General features: G+C 41.6%; 2 protein-coding genes across 6 annotated transcripts in view; one reads left to right on the forward strand and one right to left on the reverse strand.

Annotated features, from left to right (window-relative positions):
* Positions 1–20,339, forward strand: part of KDM1A (lysine demethylase 1A) — a 47,893-nt gene extending 27,554 nt beyond the window's left edge. For both annotated transcript variants that reach the window (XM_035345444.1, XM_035345445.1), the window contains 9 exons: positions 674–808; positions 3,443–3,516; positions 4,481–4,592; positions 4,978–5,110; positions 5,843–6,030; positions 6,448–6,562; positions 8,265–8,392; positions 13,821–13,967; positions 14,806–20,339. In XM_035345444.1, the coding sequence (XP_035201335.1) occupies positions 674–808; positions 3,443–3,516; positions 4,481–4,592; positions 4,978–5,110; positions 5,843–6,030; positions 6,448–6,562; positions 8,265–8,392; positions 13,821–13,967; positions 14,806–14,991 (1,218 nt within the window). In that variant the 3' untranslated portion in view covers positions 14,992–20,339. The remainder of the gene's footprint in view (positions 1–673; positions 809–3,442; positions 3,517–4,480; positions 4,593–4,977; positions 5,111–5,842; positions 6,031–6,447; positions 6,563–8,264; positions 8,393–13,820; positions 13,968–14,805) is intronic.
* Positions 20,340–20,967: 628 nt separating this feature from the next.
* LUZP1 (leucine zipper protein 1) overlaps positions 20,968–27,460 on the reverse strand; it is a 39,024-nt gene continuing 32,531 nt past the window's right edge. For all 4 annotated transcript variants that reach the window (XM_035345440.1, XM_035345442.1, XM_035345443.1 and 1 more), the window contains exon 4: positions 20,968–25,961. In XM_035345440.1, coding sequence (XP_035201331.1) covers positions 25,923–25,961 — 39 coding nt within the window. In that variant the 3' untranslated portion in view covers positions 20,968–25,922. The remainder of the gene's footprint in view (positions 25,962–27,460) is intronic.

Here is a 27,460-nt window from a genome sequence, read left to right on the forward strand (position 1 = left end):
CTCTTAAAGGAATCCATTTAAGTTGAGAGCTAACATAAAAGTTCAGTAGTTTTCTCTTTGTGTGAGAGGATTTTGTCCCCATATGTAAAGTGGAGCACATGTTTGAGCAGAGAACTGTAAAATGCCAGTCTGGGAAAAGAAAGGGAGAAGATAGACATGATCAAACAGTGTTGTGTCATATCTTCCATTAGAGATGTTGATAATGACTAAGGCTGTTGGAGGGGGGACAGGGGGAATAGTATTTTAAAATGTTTACTTTGCTTACCAGTGGGAATAACTGTGAAAACACTTTGAAAGTTAAGTGCTTGGAGGAGAGGATAATCAAATCTGATTTGTAGTGTAGAAACGCTGTTTAGGCCATCTCTGGAGTCTTACTTAGAATGTTTTTGGTTGTAGTAGGTAGGATCTTCTCCACGGAGGTTTCTCAAATGAAATACATTTGAGGACAGCTGATCTTATTTTTCATTTGCAAGGCGTTTTGTTAGAAGTCAGTTAAGCATGTTATTTTGAGGCTGGTAGTATCTATTTTGGCTTTGTGGAGGTAGAATTGCGTATAGGTAACATCTGAAAATCTCTGGTACTTTGAGATGAATATCCATTTTACACAGTAACTCATGAAATCTACCTATTCTCCTTATTTTCTTTTTCCCTTTTCCTACTACACCTCAAAAAGATGGTGAATTTAAAAGAGAAGATTAAAGAACTCCATCAGCAGTATAAGGAAGCATCAGAAGTGAAGCCACCTCGGGATATTACAGCAGAGTTCCTTGTGAAAAGTAAACACAGAGATTTGACTGCGCTTTGCAAGGTAAAGAATGGTGTACATGTGGGATTTAATCATAAAATCAGAGTCATAGAATATCCTGAATTGGAAGGGACCCACAAGGATCACTGAGTCCAACTCCTGGCTCCATACAGAATTACCCAGAAATCAAACCATTTGTCAGAGAGCATTGTCCAAATACTTCTTGGACTTTGACAGGCTTAGTGCTGTGACCACTCCCTGGGGAGTCTGTGTTAGTGCCCAACCACCCTCTCAGTAAAGAACCTTTTCCTATTTCCTAGTAACCAGCCTGAACCTCCCCTGTCACAGCTCTATACCATTTGTTCCCTTGGGTCCTATTGCTGGTCACCAGAGAGAAGAGATCTGCGCCTGCCTCTCCACTCCCCCTTGTGAGGGAACTGTAGGCTGCATTGAGATCTGCCCTCGGACTCCTCTCCTCTTTGCTGAGCAAATCAAGTGATTTCATCCACTCCTCATACATCTTGCCCTCGAGACCCTTCAACTTGGTAGCCCTCCTTTGGACGCTCTATCCAAAACTGCACACAGTGCTCAAGGTGAGGCCACAACAGAGCAAAGCAGGACAATCCCTTCCCTTGATGTGCTAGCAGTGCTGTGCCTGATGCTCCCCAGGATACAGTTGGCCCTTTTGGCTGCCAGGACGTGCTGCTGACTCAGATTTAACTTGCCATCAAGCTGAACCCTAAGATTCCTTTCTGCATGGCTGCTCTCCAGCCTCCTGTCCACAAGTCTGCGTGTATAGCCAGGCATTGCCCCCTTCCCAGGTGGAAAATGAGTACTTGCTCTTGTTAAAATTCATGAGGTTAGTGATTGCCTAGCCCTCTAACTTGTCAAAATCTTTCTGCAAGAGCTCTCTACCCTCAAGGGACTCAACAGCTCCTCCTAATTTAACATTGTCTGAACACTGAAGTCAGTGGTCTCTGAAGACTTCAGCAACCAACTCACATTATCCGATAAAAATGCTCACTCAGATACAGCACTCTCAGAGAATGTAATAGGGCATAACTCTGGGTTATATTGATAATAATGCTGTATTTAATATCTTAGTTATATGTCCTTTGTGTTCTTGGCGGAGAGTGTTAACATTTTGAAGGCTCAATTTTTATGTATCCATCTATGCTGGATCAAAGAGCGTTTAACATGTGGAAGGCTAAGTTTTAGGTCAGACTTGATTGTAAGTACTACTTGGTCCCACAATAGTCGGGAAGTAAAATCTGTATTTGAAGAGAGATGCTCTCTAAGATGAAAAAGGTGGTTTTCTGAGTAAAAGTCTTCTCTCTATCCAAAGACTTTACACAGCTCTCTTGACAAGCCAAATGTGTGTGTGCTTTAAAAGGATGCCCTAGAAAGAATCTATGGTAAAGACACTGTTAACCTAGGTCAGATGGAATCAAAGATCATTTTTCAGCTGCTACTTCATTAGAAAATAAAAGCCTTTACTTGGAGTCCAAATGTGTTTGGGCTATTCCATAGTCTTGTGGATATTTCTTTTCAAGTCTATTTCTTGTCAGCTAGAAGAGTATAGCAGATCTTTTTCAACTGGTAATACAATCCAGAGCATTTATCAACATCACATAATGCACTGAAAAGTCAAAATGGCTTCAGTGGGAAAGAAGAGAATTCAGGTGTTTACTGAGGTTTTAGTAAAGACCTCCTACTTCTGTCCCTGCCCCACCCATGTCAATAAGGAAAAGTACTAGCAAGTCTGTTGTACAAGATTGGAGTGTGTGTTTTTGTTTTGTCTTCTGGCTAGTCCCTGAATAAGTGGGGATCTAGGTACTTATATAGTGAAATTGAGAGACTTCTACATTCCTTTGCGGTTTTTTCATGATAAAAAAAAAAAGTGAGGAAAGTATTGGTTTTATAATCCGGAAAATGGGCTCAGCTTGTAAAACAAAGTAAGGTCGGTCCAAAATCTTTTCCAGATGCTGGTGCGCAGCAATTACTTCCTTTTGTAAATATTCTTTCTGAGACACAGCCAGTGTCTCCCAGTGGCTCAGCCCTGGCCAGTGGCAGGTCCCTTTTGGAGCTGGTTATACTCTCTTTAACATGCAGCACCTGGTGGAACTCTTCTCACAGAGGCCACCCCTGCAGTCCCTTGCAACCAAAACCTTGGCATGTAATCCCAATACAGAAATAAAATGATTGATTTTATGCAATTCTATTGTAGGTTGGTTTGTATGATGGAATTCTGGAGGAAAATTGAACTAGATCATGTCTTTGTTTTTTGTAAGGTTACGTTGGAAAACTCTATATTTAACATTAACTATAGTCTTTTAATAGAGAAATAAGAATAGAAATAGTATTGTGTAGTATGAAAGAGCTCACAGTACTGTAAGAACACTGAAAATTCTGTAACTATTATGGATCTTCATGTTCTTCAGATGTGAGCATGCTAAAATTTCAGGAATTTAAACACTACTTTTTTCTGCAGTGCAACATAAGTTTCTGCGTAAGTGAACAGCAAAAGGGCAAAATAGGTGGATCAAATGTTGAAAAAATAAAGGACTTGATTTAGATTTCACTGAAGCCCATCAGTCTTCCACTTAGGTCTCTTATAATTCGGTTTGATGCTACATGTCATCTCTAAGTCCTTTTGAATATTAACTGATTTTAACATTAGCTTTTAATCCTATTTAGGAGTATGATGAATTGTCAGAAACCCAAGGAAAGCTGGAAGAGAAGCTACAAGAACTTGAAGCCAATCCACCAAGGTAAAGATATGAACCTTTATATATCTTTATATATAAATATATATATTATGTATATACTTGTGTATATTTATATGTACGTAAATTTATTTATATATATGAATGTATATATGTTTAGTTTTTTTGTTTGTTTCACTTCACAGTATATTTTTGAAAAGCTATGTTTTTCTTTTAATCATGGTACTTGTGCAAACATGAAATATGAGTTCTCTCAGTTTTAGAACTTGTCTTTCTTGGTTGTAGAAGTCATAGAATCATATAATATCTTGATTTGGAAGGGACCTACAAGGATCATCGAGTCCAACTCCTGGCATCACAGGTCTACGCAAAAATTCAGACCATGTGACTAAGAGCACAATCTAAACGCTTGAACTCCAACAGGCTAGGTGCCATGACTACCTCCCTGGGGAGCCTGTTTCAGTGTATGACAACCCTCTCAGTGAAGAACCTTTTCCTGATATCCAGCCTGAACCTCCCGTCACAGCCCCTCTCTGCGAGGTTGCTCTCCAGTGTCTCATTGCCCAGTCTATACGTGTGACTCAGGCCAAAAGAGGGTGGTTCTTAGGATGTATTATAGCAGTGATCCTTGCTGTAACCAGTGCCTGATCTCAAGCCTTTCAGATTTGAAATCTCTGTCAATGATAGCATACCTACCCTGCTTATTTTGGCATACTGTGGCAGATTATAAGGATGTACGTTGCTCTGTATGACTATACTAATTTTTTAGTCTTCTGTAGTTATGCTACTTAAGACATGATTTATTTAAGTCTTTATTTCTGAAGTTACGTTTCTAGCTTCATTTAGCATGTTATATATGAGTCCTTCTTTGAAAATGTGATTTTACTGTTTTTTGGCATTTTTAAACATTTCTCCTCCAAGAAGGGACTGAAACAAATTTTCAAAAATAGTGCATTTGCATTTTGCTCTGGCAAACTAAATGTCTTTTGTATTGTATTTTTTTCTCCAGTGATGTCTATCTGTCCTCAAGAGACAGGCAAATACTTGACTGGCATTTTGCAAACCTAGAATTTGCTAATGCTACACCCCTCTCTACACTTTCACTGAAGCACTGGGACCAGGTAGCTAATTAATGCATTTGTTCAGTAATATACTAAAAACTTATGCTATGTTTATTTCACTCTCATGGAAGTTCCTCTGCGTTAATGGTTCTAAACTCTTGGGTGGTATGTGCTTTTATGCAGATACTGTTTCTCTTATATGGCTGTTATTTGCTGATGAAATTCCAGGAAGCCTTTTATTTGTGCTGAAACGTTCTATAATAATGTTGTCTCCTGAAAACTTCTATACTTATTACTTGACTAATAAAATAAGTTTTCAAATTTATCAGACTTACCCTTTGAAAGTCTTTATTGAAAACATTTTGCTATTGTTCAGAGTTGTTGATTGTCTATTGAGTGATGTGATTTTCTTCTAAATGCATGCTTTTATGCACCTTTGTTTCAGGATGATGACTTTGAATTCACAGGCAGTCACTTGACTGTGAGGAATGGATATTCCTGTGTGCCTGTAGCCTTAGCAGAAGGGTTGGATATTAAATTAAACACAGCAGTTCGACAGGTTCGCTATACAGCTTCAGGTACATGAAACTGCCTCTTGAAAGCTGCTCTGAGAAAGTATAATCATAGAAATTCAGTGCTTCTGGTTTGATCTTATAAAACCTTTCTATCATACTTTAGGTTGGAAAAAGCCACACTTCTTGCTGCATTTAATTGTGTAGGAATCTTCTAGGGATTAATAAATCTTTAATGTTTTTTGCTTGTTTCTGTGCCTGCTTTAAATCCGTCCTTTTCAGCTGGATTTACTGATACATAGGTTCACTTTGTTGGGATTGAAGATTTTGGAGTAAGAGGTCTTGGACTGCTTAAGGCACCACAGGCTCTGATATTAGGAGTATAACTAAATATTAGATGGACTCAGATGAATGGAAGGAATACACCTTTTAATTGTCCTTCAAAAGAAACTATCAGCTGGGAGAGTAGCTCAGTGATAGGCTCGTTCTCTACTTGCTATTTAGTTATGCATATATTTTAATCTAATTTATTAGCCTTGATTAACCTTTAGCCTAGTGTGGCCATCTTTGGATGCATTTTAAATTCTGCTTTTTGGTATTCAGCTATTTGGCCAGTAATGTTTAGTTGCCTAGAAGTTACGTAATGGTTGTGTAATGCTGTCTCTGTAACCTAAGTGTTTTCTGATGTGGATGTGTTTTTATTGTAGTTTAAATTTTTTTAAAAAAATTCTATGTTGAGGCCTTTATAAGGCTTTTTACTTCCCAGCCTATTAAATGACTTTTCTCTCCTTTTTCCAGGCTGTGAAGTGATAGCTGTAAATACCCGATCTACTAGCCAGACTTTCATTTATAAATGTGATGCCGTGCTATGCACTCTTCCCTTGGGAGTACTGAAACAGCAGCCTCCAGCAGTACAGTTTGTGCCGCCTCTTCCTGAGTGGAAAACTTCTGCAGTGCAGCGTATGGGATTTGGCAACCTCAACAAGGTCACTTGGTCATTGAGGGAATTGCAGGCAGACCAGGGCATGCAGCAGAAGTGTTTATGGTGGATGAGAGGAAGGATGGATGAGAGGGAAGGATGTTTCTTCCACTCCTGTTTTCTAGACTTTGATGCTGAAAACTATTTGAAGATCTGTAAAGGACTTCTCTGTATCCTATATAATTTGTAAGCAGTTAAATTTTGCAAGTAGGTTGACATGGTACATATATTGTAACTTGCTAAACAGGTTATTAACTTGTGAAACGTGGTAAAGGTGTATGCTTTTATGTATTAAGCATATGCAGTATATATTCTCCAGATTTCCTTCCTTGACATTTCTAGTGATGCAAATCAGTTGATGTAATTGACTTTATTTTTATTTTTTCCCTGAGCTCCTCTAAGTCTTTTGATTCTTTGTTTATAGGTTGTGTTGTGTTTTGACCGTGTCTTCTGGGATCCAAGTGTCAATCTGTTTGGTCATGTTGGTAGCACCACCGCAAGCAGAGGAGAACTTTTCCTGTTTTGGAACCTGTACAAAGGTAGCTGTGATGCATTTCTGCTTTTGCCAGTGTCTTATTTATATGGTTTCAGATCTAGAAAGGAACAGTTATTAAGATGTTGTTAGTGTTCACATATGGATATGATGAGAAGGTAGTACTTCACAGAATCACAGGATAGTTTTTGTTTGAAAGGACCTTAAAGATCATATAATTCCAACCACCCTGCTGTGGGCAGGGACACCTTCCACTAGACCAGGTTGCTCAAAGCCCTGTCCAACCTGGCCTTGAACACATCCAGGGATGGGTTCCCTGGGCAACCTGTTCGAGTGCCTCACCACCCTCATAGTAAAGAACTTCTTTCTGATGTGTAGTCTAAATCTGCCCTCTTTTCATTTGAAGCCATTACCCCTAGTTCTATCGTTACACTCTTAGATGAGGAGTCACTTAACTGGCAAAAACATTTTCCAAAGCCTGTGGATGATACGAAACCAGGTTTGTGCTTTTTTCCTTCAATAGAGTTAATCTCTAAGATGAGCAATCCTGTCTTTCTTCTCTAATGAACTGCTTCTAGTCCCCAGAGGTCCTGAGTTTTGAAGTGTCTTAATTGTAGCTTGATTAGTGCAATTTTCTTTGCAATAACAGCCTTCCTAGTCTAATTTCTTCAGAGTTCCAAATGTTTGTTTCTTACCAGAAAATATTAGGTCTTCCAAACTGTATATCAGAACTAAACTTTTCTTTATGGAGAGGTAGTTTGATGGGAATGTGTACCAAGAGATCTCTGTATATACCAGGAGATGAGGAATTCACCAATCATGTTGGAAACCTGTACAAAAGTTAAAGCCATGTTTTTAATAAGGACTTATCTTCCCACTTCAATATGCTTGACATCTGTTTTTGGGTGTAGTATTTCCTTTGCTAAACTTAGGAGAGTTTCTAAGTGAGGAGAATGATCTGATGAGAACTGTGAGAGTTATTAACTGTGCTCACTTCTGTCGTTTATTATAAATGCATGTTTCTAGTTATTGGGTTGTTTTATTAGCTCTTTGATTGTAAGATTTTCACTGGATTTGTGAATACCAAAAATGTAATCTGAGTCTTAACCATAGCAAGCCAGAGATTATAATAGCCTCATCTATTCATTTATTTGTATATTCTGTAATTACAGTAACTCCCTTCACCACAGCATCACATTGGTAGCCAAGTTACTTGATATCTGTCCTTCTGACTTCAGAATTCTTCTCAAAATTGCTGCTTTTATGGATATTGTGATGCTTTTCATAGTTTTGGCTCAATTTAGATTAGTTTGAATGTGCATTGGAAATGTAAATAATTTGAGTGAACTAATTATCCTGAAAATTTCACTGCTGTGCTGATATTAATCATTGCTAAAATTAATCAGATTTTTTTTTGTCAGATTGTTTGGTTGTGGAAATTTATGTAAAACTAGTGATGCATTCCTAAAAGAAAATCTTTCTTCTGCGTGTTGTCTTTCCTAATAAGTGTTAATTTTTAATACATCAGTTGTCTTGATAATTCCAAATAGTACTGCAGTGTATATTCATTTATTTTCATCTTGATAAATTAACATGATGGGAGAAGATTGAGGACTGCTTCTGTTGGATTTGTTGTTGTTTCTTAACCTAGTAACTTAGCTGCAGATGATGATCAGACTTGGCTGATGAAAACGTTATATTTCAATAATTCTTTTTTCTTCTCCCCCACCCTTGTCTTCTCTGATTAGCACCAATTTTATTGGCCTTAGTAGCAGGAGAAGCCGCAGGGATTATGGAAAATATCAGCGATGATGTCATTGTTGGACGGTGTCTTGCCATCCTCAAAGGCATATTTGGCAGCAGCGCTGTGCCACAGGTTAGTACAGGTAGCTTTCCTTCACTGGGATTTTTATATACTACAGTAATATAAAAAGTATACAGTAACTTTAATATACCAGTTGTTTTTGAGCATTTGGTCTGTCATAAGTTGGACTACTTACTTATGTGTTTTTCATGTAAGGAGTAGATTCCCTTCATTTTCTTCATTGTAGAATAATTGAATGTGGCTTTATCATCAGAGGGCTGGAGCACCACTCCTACCAAGTAAGTCTGAGAGCTAGGGCTGTTCAGCCTATAGAAGAGAAGGCTCTGGGGTGACCTCATTTCAACTTCTGGAGTGTGTCCAGAGAAGGGCTGCAAAGCTGGTGAAGGGTCTGGAACGCAAGTCTTATGAGGAGTGTCTGAGGGAGCTGGGGTTATTTAGTCTGGAGGAGTCTCGGGAGACCTTATTGCTCTCTACCTGAAAGGAACTTGTGGGGAGCTGGGGATCAGCCTCTTCTTGCAGATAACTAGCAATAGGAATAGAGGTAATGGCCTCAAGTTGCGCCAGGGGAGGTTCAGGTTGGAAACCAGGAGACATTTCTTCTGGTTAGGCAGAGTGGTTAGGCATTTGAATGGGTTGCCCAGGGAGGTGGTGGAGTCACCGTCCCTGGGGGAGTTTAAGGAAAGGTTGGACGTGGTGTTTAGAGACATGGTTTAGTGGGTGATAGTGGTGGTAGGGGGATGGTTGGACCAGATGACCTTGGAGGTGTTTCCCAACTATAATGATTCTATGGGTCTGTAACTTCTCAGTACTTAAAGGGGACTTATAAAAAAAAAGATGAAGAGTGATAATGACAGGACAAGGGAGAATGATTTTAAATTAAAAGAGGGGAGATATAGGTTAGATGTTAGGAGGAAATTCTTCAGAGGGTGGTGAGGCACTAGAAATTTGCCCAGAGAGGCTGTGGATGCCCCATCCATGGGTTCACGACCAGGTAAGATGAGGCCCCGAGTAATGTGATCTAGTGGGTGGCATACCTGCCTGTGGCAGGGGGGTTGGAACTAGATGATCTTTGAGGTCCCTTCCAACCCAAGCCATTCTATGATCCTCAGCCTTTTACTGCTTTCTATATGATCATCAAATCTTCACAGCTAAGTGTAAGAATGGATTCTTAGTGAATGAGTGGATCTCATAATTTGGAAATGCTCAATCTGTTGATTTCTAAGTCTCAGACTGGAGAACACAAAACAGGAAAACTTCAGGTTTGCCTTCCAGATAAATCCACAGCTCCTTCTCTGAACCCTCTGTTGACAATTTCACTTCTTAATGAGATTTTTCTGTGTCAGGAGCCAACAGTAAAGTGTTTTACAGCAGCTGCTTACTAGTAGGACTTTCAAATGAGAAAAATACTAAAAAAGAGCAGAGAAACAGATTCTGCAGGGGATAAATATCAAGTTCAGAGACAAAGACATCCATCTTACATTAGACCAGGTTGCTCAAAGCCCATCCTGCCTGGCCTTGAACAATTTAAGGGATGATGGGGTATCACAACTTCCCTCGGTAGCCTGTTCTCCACTACCCTCATAGTAAAGAACTTCTTTCTAATATGTAATCTAAATCTACGCTCATTTAAAGCCATTATCCCTACTCCCGTCACTGCCCTCTGAAGAGGAGTCCCTCCCCAGCTTTGATGTAGGCCAGTTTTAGGTATTAGAAGGCTGCTGTAAGGTCTCCCCAGATCCTTCTCTTCTCCAGGCTTTACAGTCCCAACTCCCTCAGCCTGTCTTCATGTGAGAGGTGCTCCAGCCCCTTGACAGTCTTTGTTGCCCTTCTCTAGACTCGTTCTAATGGCTCCATGCACTTCCTCTGCTGGGAGCCCCAGAGTCGAGTGCAGTGTGGTCTCATGAGAGCAGAGCAGTGGGGACAGTCCCCTCCCGTGCCCTGCTGGCCATGCTGCTTTTGATGCAGCCCAGGATATGGTTGGTTTTCTGGGCTGCAAGCACGTGTGTCTGGCTTATGTTGAGTTTCTCATCAACTAACACCCCGAAGTTCTTCTCCTCAGGGCTGCTCTGAATCCATTCTCTGCTCAGCCTGTATTCATGTTTGGGATTGCTCTGACCCAGATGCAGGACCTTGCACTTCACCTTGTCACCCACAAACTTGCTGAGGCTGAACTCCATCCCACTGTCCATGTCACTGACAAATATGTTAAATAGTGCCAGTCCCCTGAGGAGACCAGTGACAAGTGGTGTTCTGTGCATACATCAGTCTGACTGCAACTCTGAGTGTGACCATCCAGCCAACCCCTTATCCACTGAGTGGTCCGTCTGTCAAATCCATGTCTCTCCAATTTAGAGACAAACATGTTGTGCAGGATGGTATTAAATGTTTTACATAATTGCAAGTAGATCTCTGTTTCTCTTGCCTTGTCCACCAATTCTTCTGTTGTAGAAGGCCACCAATTTGTCAGGCACAATTTGCCCTTAGTAAAGCCATGTGGGCTGTTTTCCATGTACCTTAGCACAGTTTCCAGGAGAATCTATTTCATAATCTTGCCAGGCCTAGAATTGAGACTGACTGGCCTGTAGTTTCCCAGGTTAGTTCCCCCAATCTATTGTTCATACGTGGGAACTTTTTCAACCTTGCTGTGCATGCTTCATGTCCACTGTAGAGTAGTAGTCTGGTTTTGTACCACCTCTATTATAGTAAGTATTTTATTCTCTAACCATCCTTCTCCCTATTCATAGGGAATCCTAATTACAAAACTTGCTTGTCAGGATAAAAATAATAGTTGACTGGCTTAGCATCTGACTCATACCCATATATGGGTGTGTGAACACGAACATCACAGTTAATGTTTGGCCTGCATGTCATCAGTCTCAGTACTGAGGAAGCAGTACTTTGGTATTTTCTTCCACAGCTGTCTGGGTTAGCCATACCTTCAAAACTTCCTCAGTGATTAAAATTTGTCTTGATTTATTCCCTGAAAGACTGCAGTGCTTCATATGATTACCAGAGAAACACATGATGTGCATCAAAGTTTTCTGTCAAACATACACACAATAACATGTAGTGCCATCATAGTGGTCTCTTCTTGACAAAGAGGGAAATGTGAAGTTCATTTTATCAAGAAGCAGAGTCAATGTGATGAGTCTGGCTCATTTGTCAATTTCCTAGCCTTTGGATGAAAAAGTTCTGTGTTGAGGAATTCTTACAGTGAAGTTGTGAGACATTGGGAAATGTGGTCTCAAATCCCTAGTGCCACCCAACACCTTAGAACAAGTCCACTTTCCAGAGAATCAGCAAGAGACATTGAATACAGTCCAGCTGAGGTCAGCCTCAGAAGGATTATCTTCAATTTCCATGGTCCTGGAGACCCCCCCAGTCATGGCACATTATGGTCCAAGTTTGCTGGCCTTTGTCTGGTTTCTGGATAGCACCTTTGCTAGATAGAACTTCTCTCATCCTTTGTGGGAAGGTCTGGTCAAGCAGAAACAATTTCTTGAAAATCTTTGTGCAAGGAGGCTTGACGAACCTGATCTCCTTCTATGACAAAGTGACGCGCTGGGTGGATGAGGGAAAGGCTGTGGATGTGGTCTACCTTGACTTCAGCAAGGCTTTTGACACCGTTTCCCACAGCATTCTCCTCAAGAAACTGGCTGCTCTTGGCTTGGACTGGCGCACGCTTCGTTGGGTTAGAAACTGGCTGGATAGCTGGGCCCAAAGAGTCGTGGTAAATGGAGTCAAATCCAGTTGGAGGCCGGTCACTAGTGGCGTTCCCCAGGGCTCGGTGCTGGGGCCGGTCCTCTTCAATATCTTCATTGATGATCTGGATGAGGGCATTGAGTGCACCCTCAGTAAGTTTGCAGATGACACCAAGTTAGGTGCGTGTGTCGATCTGCTCGAGGGTAGGAAGGCTCTGCAGGAGGATCTGGAGAGGCTGGACCGATGGGCCGAGGTCAACTGCATGAAGTTCAACAAGGCCAAGTGCCGGGTCCTGCACCTGGGGCGCAATAACCCCAAGCAGAGCTACAGGCTGGGAGATGAGTGGTTGGAGAGCTGCCAGGCAGAGAAGGACCTGGGAGTGATGGTTGATAGTCGGCTGAATATGAGCCAGCAGTGTGCTCAGGGGGCCAAGAAGGCCAACAGCATCCTGGCCTGTATAAGAAACAGCGTGGCCAGCAGGGCCAGGGAGGTGATCGTCCCCCTGTACTCAGCTCTGGTGAGGCCGCACCTCGAGTACTGTGTTCAGTTTTGGGCCCCTCGCTACAAGAAGGACATGGAGGTGCTCGAGCGAGTCCAGAGAAGGGCTACGAAGCTGGTGAGGGGCCTGGAGAACAAGTCTTACACGAGGAGCGGCTGAGGGAGCTGGGCTTGTTCAGCCTGGAGAAAAGGAGGCTCAGGGGTGACCTTATCGCTCTCTACAGGTACCTCAAGGGAGGCTGTAGCGAGGTGGGGGTTGGTCTGTTCTCCCACGTGCCTGGTGACAGGACGAGGGGGAATGGGCTTAAGTTGTGCCAGGGGAGTTTTAGGTTGGATGTTAGGAAGAACTTCTTTACCGAAAGGGTTGTTAGACATTGGAACGGGCTACCCAGGGAAGTGGTGGAGTCACCATCCCTGGAGGTCTTTAAAAGACGTTTAGATGTAGAGCTTAGGGATATGGTTTAGTGGGGACTGTTAGTGTTAGGTCAGAGGTTGGACTTGATGATCTTGAGGTCTCTTCCAACCTAGAAATTCTGTGATTCTGTTCCTGTTTTAATGCTTGAATTTTTACAGTGTGTGATTCCTGTTAAAGCTCAGTTACGTATTTGAACAGAATCTGGGTTATTTGAAGCTTCTGACCCTTTGCACTTCATGTTATGTTTGCAATTTTATGAAGATGTGGTGTCTTTTCTTGACTACTGTTAACTACCTTAGGGGGATACTGTCTTGAGTCCTGGTTATGTTCACACGGTTGTATCTTTTGGTGGAATATATTTCATCCTGGCTATAATCATGGTAAACCAGATGGATTTGAGGAAAAACAGATTTTTGTGCAGATGCCCCTGGTGCAGTCATTTTCCCAGATAAGTTATGGACCTTGCACAGGCCTATGTCATATTTCAGTTAGGAGAGAGATTCAAGAGAGCTGTGGCTGAAAGGAAGTAAATGAGTGGCAATTTTATATTGTCCTTATGTTGATAATGAGAAGAAACAGAGCATAGAGTACATAGTATGCATACACTGCTGACTACAAATTCTGAATTCCAGTGCAGAAGCCATTTGGAGCAGGTTCTGCTAATATATCTCAAGCATTAAAGCTGCTGACACCGAAGACAAATTATTTACCTTAGTATAAGTTATCATGGAATATAAATGTGGAGTTCCACTACTGACATTAGCTTATGGATGTTGTCTTTTATTCTTCAATTTGCATCTTTTATATTTTGCACTAACTGTAGAACTTGCAATGTGTCAACAACTGAAGTTTCTCTTGTCTCAGCCCAAAGAGACGGTGGTGTCCCGTTGGCGTGCTGACCCATGGGCCCGGGGATCATATTCATATGTAGCAGCTGGATCTTCTGGAAATGACTATGACTTGATGGCTCAGCCGATTACTCCAGGACCAGCCATTCCAGGTGCTCCTCAGGTGAGAAATTTCTCAGTTCTTCATAGAAATACACCAGAATACGATGGTTTTGGTTTCTAAAGGTGAAGGCCAGAGGGAGAGGAACAAAGCAAAAAATCTCTCCCAAATTGCGATCCAGCACAAAATGAAGGCAGAAGTCCTCTCCAGTTCCTTTTAAGAGGATGAAGTCTTGAAAGCAAAAGCAGAAGGATTTGTAGGACTTTGGCTTTATTAAGATTGTTCTTCTACTGATGCAAGTCTCTAATAAACATAGCTATTGATAAAATGATTATCTGCAGATTATAATATATGAAATTCTTTTCCTCATCTTTTTCATGGCACTGTCAAATTGCTTATTTAAGTGAATTACTGAAGCTTTCTTTTGCTTGTATTAAACTAGAGTTCATGTCCCAGTGTCAGGAATCATCCATCTTAAACATATACGTAAGTTTTTGGTTGTAGGTTTGTATATACGACACTGAAATGTTTTTAAGTATACAATTTAGCAGGCTAATCTCCTTATCTGCTTCTCAAAGTATTGTTTTTGAGGTAGAGTTCTATTATCTTTGTATCAAAGCAAAGATATTAGCAAGTAATAGGAAAGTATTTCCTCACTATTTATCACAAACAAGAAATGCTTCTGTGAAATGAAATGTATATAAAGATTTTCATGGTAATTTATAGGATAGATTAAAATACTTTTAATAGATTATTTTGTATGCAGTACTTTCATGTTATGGGGGCTGCAGTGTGATTAGAAGACATCAAAATACTTTAATGTATATTTGTTACGTGATCTGAAAGACTTTGAACTGAGTTTGTGCACAAGTCATAATGGTGTTCTCTGTTCCTCTTTCAGCCTATTCCTCGCCTGTTTTTTGCGGGAGAGCATACAATTCGCAACTACCCTGCCACTGTTCATGGTGCTTTACTGAGTGGACTGAGAGAAGCAGGTCGCATTGCAGACCAGTTTCTCGGGGCCATGTATACTTTGCCTCGCCAGCCTACGCCTGGGGTCCCCACACAGCAAGCTACCAGCATATAAGAGAAGTTATCAGAAGAGGAGTAACAATGCCACAGAGCTGCTGTTGTGATCTACTTCTTGGGATGAAGGCATATTCATGTAGTTTGTAACAGTATCTGCTGAAAGGAGGTGGCCATGAGTTGCTGCATAATAGTTTGTTAGAATGGCCTTACAAAAGCTTACCATTGGGCTTGGCATCCCTCTACACAATCTCTTACAGCTATTTGAACTGTCAGTGTACACGGAATCCTTTACTACCAAATTGGTCAGTGAGTTTTTTTGACTGCAGATACTTTTTGAAAGTGAAACTTATAGCTGGAGTTTCCAAGGTTTTTATTTTACCTATTTGTGTATTTACAATTGAGTAATGGCAGAAAAGGCCCTTTAGAAGTTGGTTGCTGTGAACAGTAGATTAGTGTAGAATTTATGTAAACATTTTTGCTTAATTAGTTCTAAAGAACAGTATTTTCAAACAATTCTATTCTTACCTGGCATTTGAGAATTTGGTGCAACTGTTTCCCTAGCAGTAACAGCAAATTAACAGCAAATCACACCCCTCTAAGGTGTGCTGTTGGCTGCTACACCATGCACATTCTGTTTTAGAAAGAAAGCTGGTATTAGTAAAAGTGTGCTAATGATACTATTTTATTAAATACTTTCAATTAAGAAATTATCAGAACTGGGTATTTTTAACTTTAAAAAAATAGGAAAATATTACTCATATTTGCTTATGTAGAAACAGAGTTGCCTAGACAGTAAGCTAGCTGTAGAACTGATTGATCTCTTGATTCTTGCATGCGGCAGTCAGGCACTGTGGGCTGTACCAGCTGTCTTTTTTTTCCCTTTGTCCAAAGCCCAGAGAAAAATGTTTTTTATTCTTTGTTGACGAGATGATGTTGCAGCTGCTATAACTGTTTCTGAAAATCATTTTGGTTTGGTTGCTTTTCCAGGTATTTTCCTTCTTACCCCGTGCACAGAGACTTCTTTTCATTGGACAGAGCAGTCTTATTTAATCATTTAGGTCCTTTTTCCCTCTCCTGCTTTCCCTAGTTAACATTATGCTTTTACTTCTTCCAACTTTTCTCACCTCCACCTTTCTGCTGTTTGTTTCCTGTGGTCTTTTTTTCACATTTTTTTCTCCTTTTTCCTTTTTAAGTTTTTTTGTTCTCTATGACCCTGTGTGCATGTCCCAACTTCCATGTGCCCTTGTGCCTTCCATTCTGCTAGTGGACTAGTATCTGCTCGTTTGTGCCCTTCCCTCTGCAATTACGTTGCCCATGCTTCTTCCTGAAGAAAATACATGCAAACATCACTGCAGGCCCTAATTGTTTATAGCTGTGTTAGTTTTGTTTACAGACTTTCTAACTTCTAGTATCATTGCTTCTACTGTTTTCTTGTGCCTTATTTCTAGTAGATCTTTCTTCCTCCTGACTGTCTTATTTTCTTGTGGTGGTTGCTCTCTCATACGTTCAAATCTGTGAGTGGGCATCTCTGTAGGCAGTCCTTCTGATATGCAGTGAGAAAGGAGAGGACGCTGTTGTGGCAGGGGTAATGGAAGAAATCAACACAAGTCATCCTTGCTGTCCCTCCAGGAGACAACATAAACTAAACTTTGTGATGCTTGGTCAAGAAAGCCCCACTGAAGTGGGACAGGAAATGTCCATCAGGGCATGGAGGAGGAGTGTCCAAGGAAAGATTCAGAGTGCATAGGTTTGAGTCTTAAAACTCCCTGGCTTCTGTTTAGGTAAAAGCCTGTCTGCAACACTACCAATAGAAATCCTATTCCAAGATAAGCTGATTTAATCTCTTGGCTATTCTGACTGAAGATGGGAAAAGGATCTGAGGATTGGGGTGCTGTGTTCAGTAACAAGGGTTTTCAGATCTTCGTATTAGTGGGGTGGTTTGCAGGATTTAGTGATGCTGCTGTCTCTGGCCATGAGGACTGTCTTCCGACTTCCTATAGCACTGTCAAAAACTCAGAAAAGCACTTCTGGCCCACTGGAAACTAAATAGTCCTCAACTGAACATAGCCACACTGTATTTTCCAGACAACTATCAAGCCACTTTTACATCAATGTACTAATGTTACTTTTCAGAGTTTCTGTTCTCCTGCTGTAGGTTCACTTTGACTGAGACTTAGCAGATTATTCAGCTTGCTGAATTGTCAAACACACAGTAATTTGGCTGAGACATTCAAATGTAAACAAACTTCCTTTTATATGTTGCCATTACTTTGAGCACGGCTCATCTTTGACCCTTGACAATCAGGCTTTCTTGTCTTCCTTTTTGAAAAAGATACCTGAAAACCATGGTAAGCACTGAAATAAGAAGGTAGAGATGAAGCCGTGGCAGTTCGCACTCTTTTAAAAAGGTTTGACAGGATTTGGTGGGTGTTAGCTGATGATAACGATGGGCATGAGCTAAGGAGTGGTAATGCCAGAGGAATTCATTGGAAGATGAAGAATGTGATCTGTGGCCTGCTACACCCTACATTTCTGTAGCATCTGTGGGGACTCTTAAGCCTGATTCCTCAGCCAGTCCCTGCTGACAAGCCCTACTGGGTTTTAGAGACTGAACAGCTCAGCATACTTCCAGCTTCTAGGAGTGTTTCTGTCTCTAGACAGACAAATAAAGCTGTGCAGCCAGTTGCTGGACTCCTTAGAGCTCCTGTGTTGCAGCTCCTGCCCTGCATGGCCCGCTTTCTAGTGGTTGATGGCACTGGTTGTACCCTAAGTAGACGGGAACAGTGGTTGGGTACAAAGGTCAAAGACTGCTCCCTTTGTTCTGGTTGCATCCTGTAGGATTGCTGGGATGGAGAGGGGAGCTTGGGGAGGAGCACTATTACCCCTAGGCCAGCTGAAGTTTGTAGACATGGAAAAAGTAGCCTGGTTAAGGTTCAATCAACTTAGTGTTGGAGTTCAGCATGTTGCTCTGCTCTCTGTGCCAGTCTGTTAGATGGACCTTTGGTATGACCCATAATGGCTGTTTTGTTAAGCACTGCCTCTGCAGCTTTCCTGTCACTATGACCTGCTGAGGAGGAGAAAGCATTGCAAGTAAATGGGTGACCAGGTCCTCTTCATCTCAGCATCCTTCCTCATGGTGCAGTCTTTTTTCCACTGCTGCTGTTTGCTTGACCTAACTTCCTGGTAAGACTCATCTAATCTATTTCAACAGATTGTGAATGACCTCTTAGCACCCAGCAGCCTCAAATCTACAGCGTCACAAAAACTTGTGATCAAGGCTGGTTTCATCCTTTGTAGCGGTGTTTCCCATCTATTCTCAGTGACCTGTCACTTCTCTCTCTACTCCATGGGCTGGTGAATTGTATTTCTGACAAAACTGATCAGTGTTGCTTTTGGGGGAAAAAAATAGGTCCCTATGTAGTTGGACCTTCCCTTCTGTACTGAAGATGTACTGTTGGTGTTCAAGAAGTGTTTGAACATTCTTAAGGTATATGATTTAACTGTTAGGTTGCCCTGTGTGGAGTCAGGATTTGGACTTGATGTTCTTCATGGGTCTGATGCTCCTCATGGGTCCCTTCCAACTGAGGATATTCTGTGATTCTAAGATGAAGGACCACAGTAACCTGCAATGGAGTTCTGGATCTTGAGTGAATGTATATGTTCACTAGTCAGGATTGTGCTTTCTGGATTGGCAGATGAACAAGAAGACTTGCATTTTTCAGTTCTCTGGATGTCTGAGTTTTTGTCAGGTAATAGCATCTATTTTGCAATAAATTACTGTTAGCTCAGGGTCTTTGTGTTCAGTCTCTGTATGGAATTTAGAGTATTTGGTATGGTCTTGTCTGTAGAGGAAACTAATCGCAAAGCATGGGTTCTCTCTATTTTGTTATCGTAATCTCTCTGTTTTGTTATCTTTGACTGGATCATAAACAGAAAAAACGTTGTGTGTTTTTTGGTTTCTTCTTTCATTATGAATCTTTTTCAGCTGACTAGTTCAAGTTCAGTGGAGGGTATTGCAGTCAGCAATGTGCTCAGAGTGCATCTTGTCTTTAAGGCATAAAATGGCTCTATAAAATGGGATGACTTTAACTTGAATTCGATTTATTTGTAAATCACAGATTCTTTTTAAAGGTGATAATTCCACAAGTTACTCTTCTCAGAAATGGTTACCAAAAGAAAATTAGAAGCCATTGTGGTGTTTGTAAATTTACTACTTTTTCCAATTATTATTTTCAATTTCCAGTGCATCTAATTTCTGAAGGTGTAAATTTCTGTTTTCTCTGAAGGGACATTGAAGCTTATAGGAAATGCTTACACTGATATTCTCCCCCAGAGTACCTAGGTAGATATTAAAGAATTTCTGGAATGCTTCTAGACCTTATTTTCTTGTATTAGCAGAATTACCTGAATAAACATGTTGGATGGGGGGGGGGGGGGAGGGGGAACACATCAACTCAACTTTGGAGAGTCAGTGGAGAATATAAGCATCTGTTTAATTACCTGTGCATGTCATAGAATGTTATCTTATCCAAAGAGCAAATTGTCTTAGTTTTTTTTCCAGCTTTACCAATATGTCTGCTAAAATCTATTGCTTCTCTTCAGGGTTTGTTGGCTTGTATTAGCAAAACTCCTGCAGAGCTTGTGGAGTCTTTGCCCAGTAGTTTTGACCTCTGGATCTTCTGGGCCAAAAGTCTAGATCTATTTTTATTAAATTGTTTGGGCCCCGTCAAGTTTGTGTTAATTGCATCTTTCTGTGAAGGGACTTCACACTGTTATTCCATTGTTCTTTTCCAGACACTGTATCACCCTACCCCTATAACTTGGTGTTTCACTTGAGCAAGGGTAGACAACCTGTTTTCCTGACTGTTAACAAAACAGATATCTTGGCCAGCAAACCTACTGTGAATTAAAAAGTCTCTCTTTCATGAAGCTCCTGAAGGCATTCACCCTGATTGTGGATTGCATGTCTCTCTGCAAATACCATACATTTGATAGCTGCTTGGTTTAGAGTGCAGTAACCTCATGTGGGTGTGTTCTCCAGTCTTGGGTGCTCATGGTTTAACGAAGGGGAGGTTCAGGTCTCCACCATGATCCACTGCTACTGTTAGAGGACAGAAATGTCTCCAACCCCAAGTTAGAGGCAGAGTTAAAACAGATGTTTGGACAACATATCCTTAGTAACTTCTTGCTCACAGAATTGTATCCTCAATTCTGAATAACATGTCAACCTATCAAACTGCAGAATTTGAATGCTTTTTCCTGATTCACTTTAACTTGATGTTCTTAGGCAAGTGTGCAAAAGTATTACTTCCATTAAAGCAATTACTATTTATATAACAATTCAAACTAAATACTATTCAAACAGAATAAATCAGATGGATCAAATAAAGCTCTTTTCCTTACAAAGTGTGGTATACAAATTCTCTTACAAATCAACACACTTCTTCCCTACTGATGTTGTTATTATGAGGGCCGGTTGTTTATATGACGGGTCCTGTTGCTATATCTAAAATGTTTTGTTTGTTGTTGTTTTTTTTTATAGACTGTACCCACATATTGCACTAAACTAGGAACTGTAAAGGAGGCTACCACCTGTTCTGACCTCTGTATCCTCTCAGCTCTTCCAGGGGAAGGGAAACAGATTTTGATTTCATTACAGTCTACTGGTTGAGGTAAAGGAAATCTAATGAAGCAAGTGGCTTGTTTCCCTCTGTAAGAATGCTCTTCCTCAAACCTGCTTCCAGCAATGCAAGTCTAGGTCATCCGGTATAAGTGGGGAATGGTATTTAACTTCATTTTCCAGGTGTAGGTACTGCCCGTGCCTTTAAATGCAGCCTAGGAATGAGTGTTTGAGATCTGTCTGGATATGTGTACAGGGCAAAAAAGTAAGAATGGTGTAGTCAGAATCAGCATTAACTGATACACTGCTGCAAGATGGAGCTGCCTCTGCACTTCACCAAGGGACGTTAATACCTGATTAATGACCACTGTCAGTAGGGATTCAGATGGAGCTTTAAATACCACACCACAAACATATAAAAAGAGATTTTTATTGGTTATATACTGTAGAGCTGACAGTGTTTGAGTCAGGAGAGACATGCAGATAAAGAGTGTGTTTACATTTGGCATGCAGACTAAGAGCACTGTAACTAGTAAAAGGTGAGCACCATCTGTATCCACTGTATGCGCAGCTTGGGGAGGAAAGAGCAGGCTTCCCTCTGCTGAGCATGCTGACAGATTCTGGTGAAACAGTGCTTGATAGCTACATTGGATACAAAGTTTGCTTTAGCGAAACAAGCAATACTATAACCTGGAAAATTTATTTAACTTGGATGAGTCTGTGATTATGAAAAGATTTCTTGCTTTGTCTTCTAACTAAGCTGCCCCAGCCCAAGTATATGTCTACAAATACAAAAAATAGATTTATTTTTTTTTTCTTTTAAAAATACATTCCATGCAGCGTGGATTGCTGCTTCCACCAGGCAGGTGCTGGCACTGCATCTTGGGCAGCCTACAACAGTTATCCTTTGGGTCCCTAGGTTACTGACCATAAGATACATCTGCAAACAATGGCTTCACATTTCATCATGTATATAGCAGTCCACTGAAGGCTGGCCTTGGCACAGTGCTTTGACTGTCCCAGAGATGTGCAAGGGTGGCAGAGATGAGGTCTACTATGTTAGAGATAATACCAATGTGACTATTGCTTCAATCTGTAGCAAGAAATCGCTCGTGTCAAGTGTCTTTTGAAACACCAAGTGCACCACCCTGGCCTGTGCTTCCTTCTGTTTTCCTTTCTTAGAGGTATTATCTGCAGGTGGGCAGCAGTTCCCCCTTCATCAGTGTCCAGTAAGCTGCAGTTGAACATGAGTCACTGATGGTTGCACTGCGAAACTGTCCCCGCTCCATGCGACTGAGTGGATGGAGAGGTGACAATCTGTAGGCTGCAGTGTCATTTCCAGACACGGAGGGAGCCATTCCATGAAGCAGCAAGCTGCTAACCCCTCAAGCTGCCACTGGCCTTTTGGGGAAAAGCCACTGGTTCTCTAAAAAGGGACAACGTCTATGTTTACATGTAAGAAGCAAGCGCTGACACACTTCCTTTGTATAGCAAATGTTTGCAATTTTGGAATTATCTGAATGCTTGATAAACAGCCTCTTGGTGTCATATCCACTAAAAAGCCTGTTACATTTATATGCTAAAGTTACAAATATTTCTTCAGTCATGGCAATATTTACACATATATTCTATTTTACAGCTGTTCAAAAAAAGTGTGCAATTTGAGTAAAACACACTGTGTTTCCTGAAGTCATTGCTATAATTTTAGTACTACAACAGTTCCTATTGCACTCATGATTACAGGGCATGGCCCCTTTCAAATTTACAGAGGGTTTTCTCTCAGATTTACTCCCAGGTGTGGTAAAAACAACCTGGTCTATACTGAGTGACATCTTTATTTACAAGCAGTTACACTGTCTATAAGCAAGAGTTCAAGGTATGTGCTGTAAAATATTGAACAAATTAGTGAGGCTGACTTTAGCCATGGTAGCTGGAGAAAGGTGAGATGTAATTTGTGAGAAGCACCTGAGGAGAACAGACAGTGCCAGAAGACCTGGGTCTATAGCTGGGGGACTCCTGCACAGTGTGATCTGGCTGAGCAGCAAGGAAAGCTCCTCCAGTTGCTCTTGGATAAGGGAAAGCCAAGCCCTGGCTGACAGAAGGGGAGAAACCAACAACTCTTGCTGTTGGTGGCTGTTCTTTTCTCATTCCAGACATGGAGTTGTATTATTGGGGTGAGCTGTGGGGCTGAAAAGACAACATACTAACTAGATTTTTGTGAGTTAGGTCAAGGGAAGCCTGAGTCAACCTGGAATGTCACATAGCAATGCAGAGCTCTGCTGGCCAGGAATGAAACCAGTTCCCCCAGATGGAGCTTCAGAAGCGCAAAGGTAAACTGCAGCCATGCCAGGACTGTGTGGGAAGGAGAGGGCTGGTGGATGGGTGAGAACCTGAGCAGCCTCTTAGATGTAGACTACTGTCCTGCAGCAGGATGGGGTTGTCACTGTGAGAAAAGCCATACATTAGCTGCTCAAAGCAATCCTCATCCTCTTCAGTGTGTATGTGCTGTCCAACTGTTTTAGTTGGTTGTTTTTAAACTAAACTGAGTCTCTGGCATCAGTGTCACAGGACAGACATCTTAAGTGTCACAGGTGACATCTTAACAACTAACTCTGCTTTATAGGACAGTACTGCAATGCCAAGCAGGTAGTCAGCAGCAGCCTTTCACAGCAGTTCTAATTGTGTCTTATATCATATGGCTGACCAGCTCCTAAATAGTTTTGGAAATGTAAATTGAGACAAATAATTACTGCAGATGGCTGAAGAGGTAGGTATATTCTCATAAATGCAAATTGCAAGGTTCAAAAAATTACTGCAGGAGATGTTCGGGTTGCTCTCTACAGACCAACTGCACTGGCTTGGAGGGGTTTTTGAAGCACTGTCTTCCATGTAAACAACGGAGGACCTGTTAGGCATCTTATATGAGGCAGTATGTTTTATTGAAGGGAATTAACCTCCTTTAACATTAAAAGAAGGCGCAGAAAGCCAGAATGTGGCTTCATGAGGTTGGCAAAGCCTTGCAAGCCAGCCCTGTGAAAGCATGGGTGGGATGTGGCACAGCTGAGCATCAGCTGTGGAAATCCTGCAATGCTGGCCATCACCTGTGGAAATCCTGCAAGATTGCATGAGGAGGCAAGGAAACTGAAACCACTTGAGTAACAAACAAATCCCAGTAATGCCAGGGGAGAGGTTCCTGTCTTACAGTCAATGTCTGACCAAACCAAGATGAACAGGGTGTGTATCGCTCTTTCACAAACAAGTTACAAAGTCCATAGTGGTGTCAGATTACAAAACATGCACCTCATTTTCAGCATTTCCTGACAAATACTGCAGGGGTGGGAGGAAAGACGCATCTCAGAAATCTGAGTTTAATTGCAGAATTTCAGTTTCTTTCTTGGATTTTGAGTTTGTGGTTTTTTTTCTGGCTCTTTTTTAATACTTGATATTTATAAAGATTACATTTTTTTTACTATCACTGCCATGTCATGAAGTGGTAAGAGATAGCAGCTGATATAATTTATTTTAATATAATTTAATTTTAAGACTATTAAAGATGCCACAGTACTAAGTTAAAAGCATTATCTTTTTGTCTCGTTATACAACTTAACATGTATACATGTCATGAAATATAAAAGAATAAAATGGATTGCAAAAAATATACATTTGGGAAAAAACATCTAAAATTTATGCGGGGAAACTTTTTTCAAAAATAATCTTTTTCTCCCTCCTCCAAACTTTATTAAAAAAAAAAAAAAAAAAAAACACGTCATTGAAACATTTTCCTTATATGAGTTCATAGATATTTTCCAATCAGCTCCATTTTTTTCCTTTTGCCTCTTAGAATTGAGGCATATAATTCCAAGAGATAAGGAGGTGATGCAGCATATAGATGTGCACATATGGATAGCTGTACATGTGCTGCTATGGTAGCTGCTCACCTGGAAGCTAAGATGTGGGAATGACTGTGGAGGCAACTCAGGTGTGGGAGCTGCTGGATGAGTTGTTCCCCCAGCACCTACAAAACAGTAGAGGTTTTTCCCTTCTGTATCATCCTCCTCATGCCTCTGTGGAGAGGGGCACCTGTATCTGACAAGCAGAAGAAACCAGTGAAGGAAGTCAATGGTGGTTGTGTACGAGACCGGAAAGCCATGGGCCAACCCTGGAGGAATGTAAAGGAAGGAGCGGTAGACCTATGGTGTGTGAGCCAGGTACAATCTCCTTGCTTAGGGCAGATGCTGTTCCAATACCTGAGCACCTCTTGATGAATCCTCCAACTGATGCAGTCAGTGGCCTGTGGGCACTGACAAGGAGCTGTACCTCTGTAGTCTCTGACCATACCTCAGTCCCCAGATACAGATGATGGGGGGGGAGGGGCATGTCCTGAAGAGGGGCACAGACAAAGGCTGCCTAAGTAGCCTTACTGGAGCTCAGTTTAGGGTCTAATCCTGCTGTTTTCCCCCATCTTTGGAAGGAACAAGGACATTCTGCTTCTCAAGCCAGAAGAAAAGCACTTGTTTCTTTGTTCCTTGGAGCTCGATGGCTTAGAGTGAGCAGTGGAGTTGTTGCCTGTACAGCATAATGGACGCAAAGTTTTGAGCAAAAGAGCATCCTAGTCCAAGCCTGGAGAACGTTTTGCTGTTGTGTGACTAATGTTGGTTTGGCTCAGTGGCTCACTTAGTGCAAGAGCTCAGCTGGTGGTTAAGTGGGTCATACAAAGCTTATTGCGGAGAGCGTGAGCGAGCAATGGGGGACGAAACTGTTTCTAAACATTTTCTGCTCTCCTTTCTTGTTATTGTGTAAAACCAGTGAATGTTTTTTTCCTGCCTACAGAGCATGCTAGGAACACAGGTACTGGGGTGACCACAACCCAAGCCTACAAAGTATTAAGGAGAATGTGCGCTCTCACTGGAAACTGAAAGCTTCCAGTTGTGGAGCTCTGTAGGACAGCTTTCACAGGCTGGTGGACTGCAGTTGCAGGGATACTTCCTGCATCTCGTCTAAATGCAGGTGAATAATGAGAAGTTCGCTCTTGTCCAGGTCGTACCATCATTCTGTTTGAAAGAGTGACTATGGCAAGTCAATGTTTCCATATGGAGACAGATCTACTGTTTTATGAAGAAGGTTAAGATTGCAGGTACAGAGATGAGAAGTGGGAGTCCCCTGAGTGAAGTCTCTGCAGCTGCCTCTTCAGCAATGAAGAAAAAAAATCACTGGTAAAGGTCCTGTACCTCACAAATCGCATTAGAAAACTGGTTTTAGACCGTCTGAAGCCTCTGGAGAGGTTAAAAAACAGGTGTGACAGCTGTGAGGTTGGTATAATCCTGTCTCTTGCTCTGTTATCCTGTTTGTTCATTGGGTGGGAGTACAACTCATCTCCTAGACGTTGTCCGGTAGGCACGGGAGGCACCCTGTAAGAGAGAACCCCGCAGCATCACAGATGGGACAGGACCTGTGGATGCCTCTAGCAGCATTTTTGCTCTGGGAAAAAGTATTGTGATTGTCCTTAGGCAGTCATGCCATGCTCAAAAGAATCATAGCCTGATGGTAGGGCAGGGGGGAGAACAGTGACAGGGTTCATTTGGAAGACAGTGACTGCCAGGCCTTACAGTGGAATGCTCAAAGCAGACTTAACCCAGCCCAGCTCCTCACAGGCTTTTATTGTCATCTTTTTTTTTTCTTTTTCTTTTTTTTTTAAAAAAAAAAAAAAATGCTATAGCATGCTCAGCACCCATTTCTACACCGGACACATGGCTCTGGCACATGTGATGCATAACAACTGACAGCATGGATCATACTGAGCTGATTTAACATCAGGTGGCTGTAGAGCATGCCTCCAATTGCAAGGTGTTCAGGCTTCTGTTAGTCAACATGGAAGCACCAACTGACAAATGATGTATGTTATGGTGACCTGACTTCACTCAAGTTTTCATTTACTGTTCTTTCAGGCTGTCTGGAGAAAAGGAGGCATCACTGCCTCGGGTAGATGTCTGCATCTAACCAAATGAATGTCGCTGTGGTTAATGTCTTGGTTATCTCAAGAGCCTAAATGTGGCGTACAAAGTGTAGCTGGGACTGTGTCCCCCTGCACTCTCTGACTATGTAGGGCTCTCAGTTGCCTCAGAGTCCTGCTGCTTGCATATCAGGACTCAGCAACTTCTATGCACTTCCAGTAAGATGCAATGAAGACCGGTTTGATAAAAATATTTCCTACTGGGGCTGACACAAAAAATGGAAAAAACAGTTTTAACTCTTGCAGCCTGTGGTATGCTTTTGTAGCACTGGCAGTCAGATCCTGTGGGGCTTGCATGCTGGATAAGCTCCAAACCACAGCCAACAACTATTTCATGTTGTGATGTGATGAATGTTATTACAGTGCTGGAGCTACTGGCTGAGGTGCCTAAACCCCCACAAAACCACTTCATATTTTGTTAAAAGAAATTAGGATCCACACTACCAACTCACTGAGCTCTGTACGGCTGCACAGCCAAAGAAGAAAATGCCAGGAGAAATTTCAGTGTTTCATAGTCTTTTGTGGCTGTGCACCTAGGACTGAAAGTCCATCTGGACCACTGCCTCCTCCAAAGGTAGCCCCTTGTGAAGAGGCTAAGATAAGCATGCTCTTCATTTTTCTAGGAAGAAGTCTTGACAGCCATGATAAGGTAGGCCGTTTTCCACTTCTTTGTGTGGCCAGAAATGTGTGCTCAGCAGTCAGAGCAGCAGGTATGTAGCAGCAAACAAGCACTCTAGTGGTATAGCAGCAAGCTGAAGGAGGCAAGTCCATGGCTGATTTTGTCTCCCCATATCTCCGGTTGTGTCCAATATAAAACAGGTGGCTGGGGATGAGTAGGTGCAGTGGCTTTTATTCCATGGAGGATGCCTTTAGCCATAGAGATAGTTAAAATTAATT

Source organism: Oxyura jamaicensis, chromosome 23 (genome assembly GCF_011077185.1).
Source record: "Oxyura jamaicensis isolate SHBP4307 breed ruddy duck chromosome 23, BPBGC_Ojam_1.0, whole genome shotgun sequence".
In the NCBI taxonomy this organism is placed as follows: Eukaryota; Metazoa; Chordata; class Aves; order Anseriformes; family Anatidae; genus Oxyura; species Oxyura jamaicensis.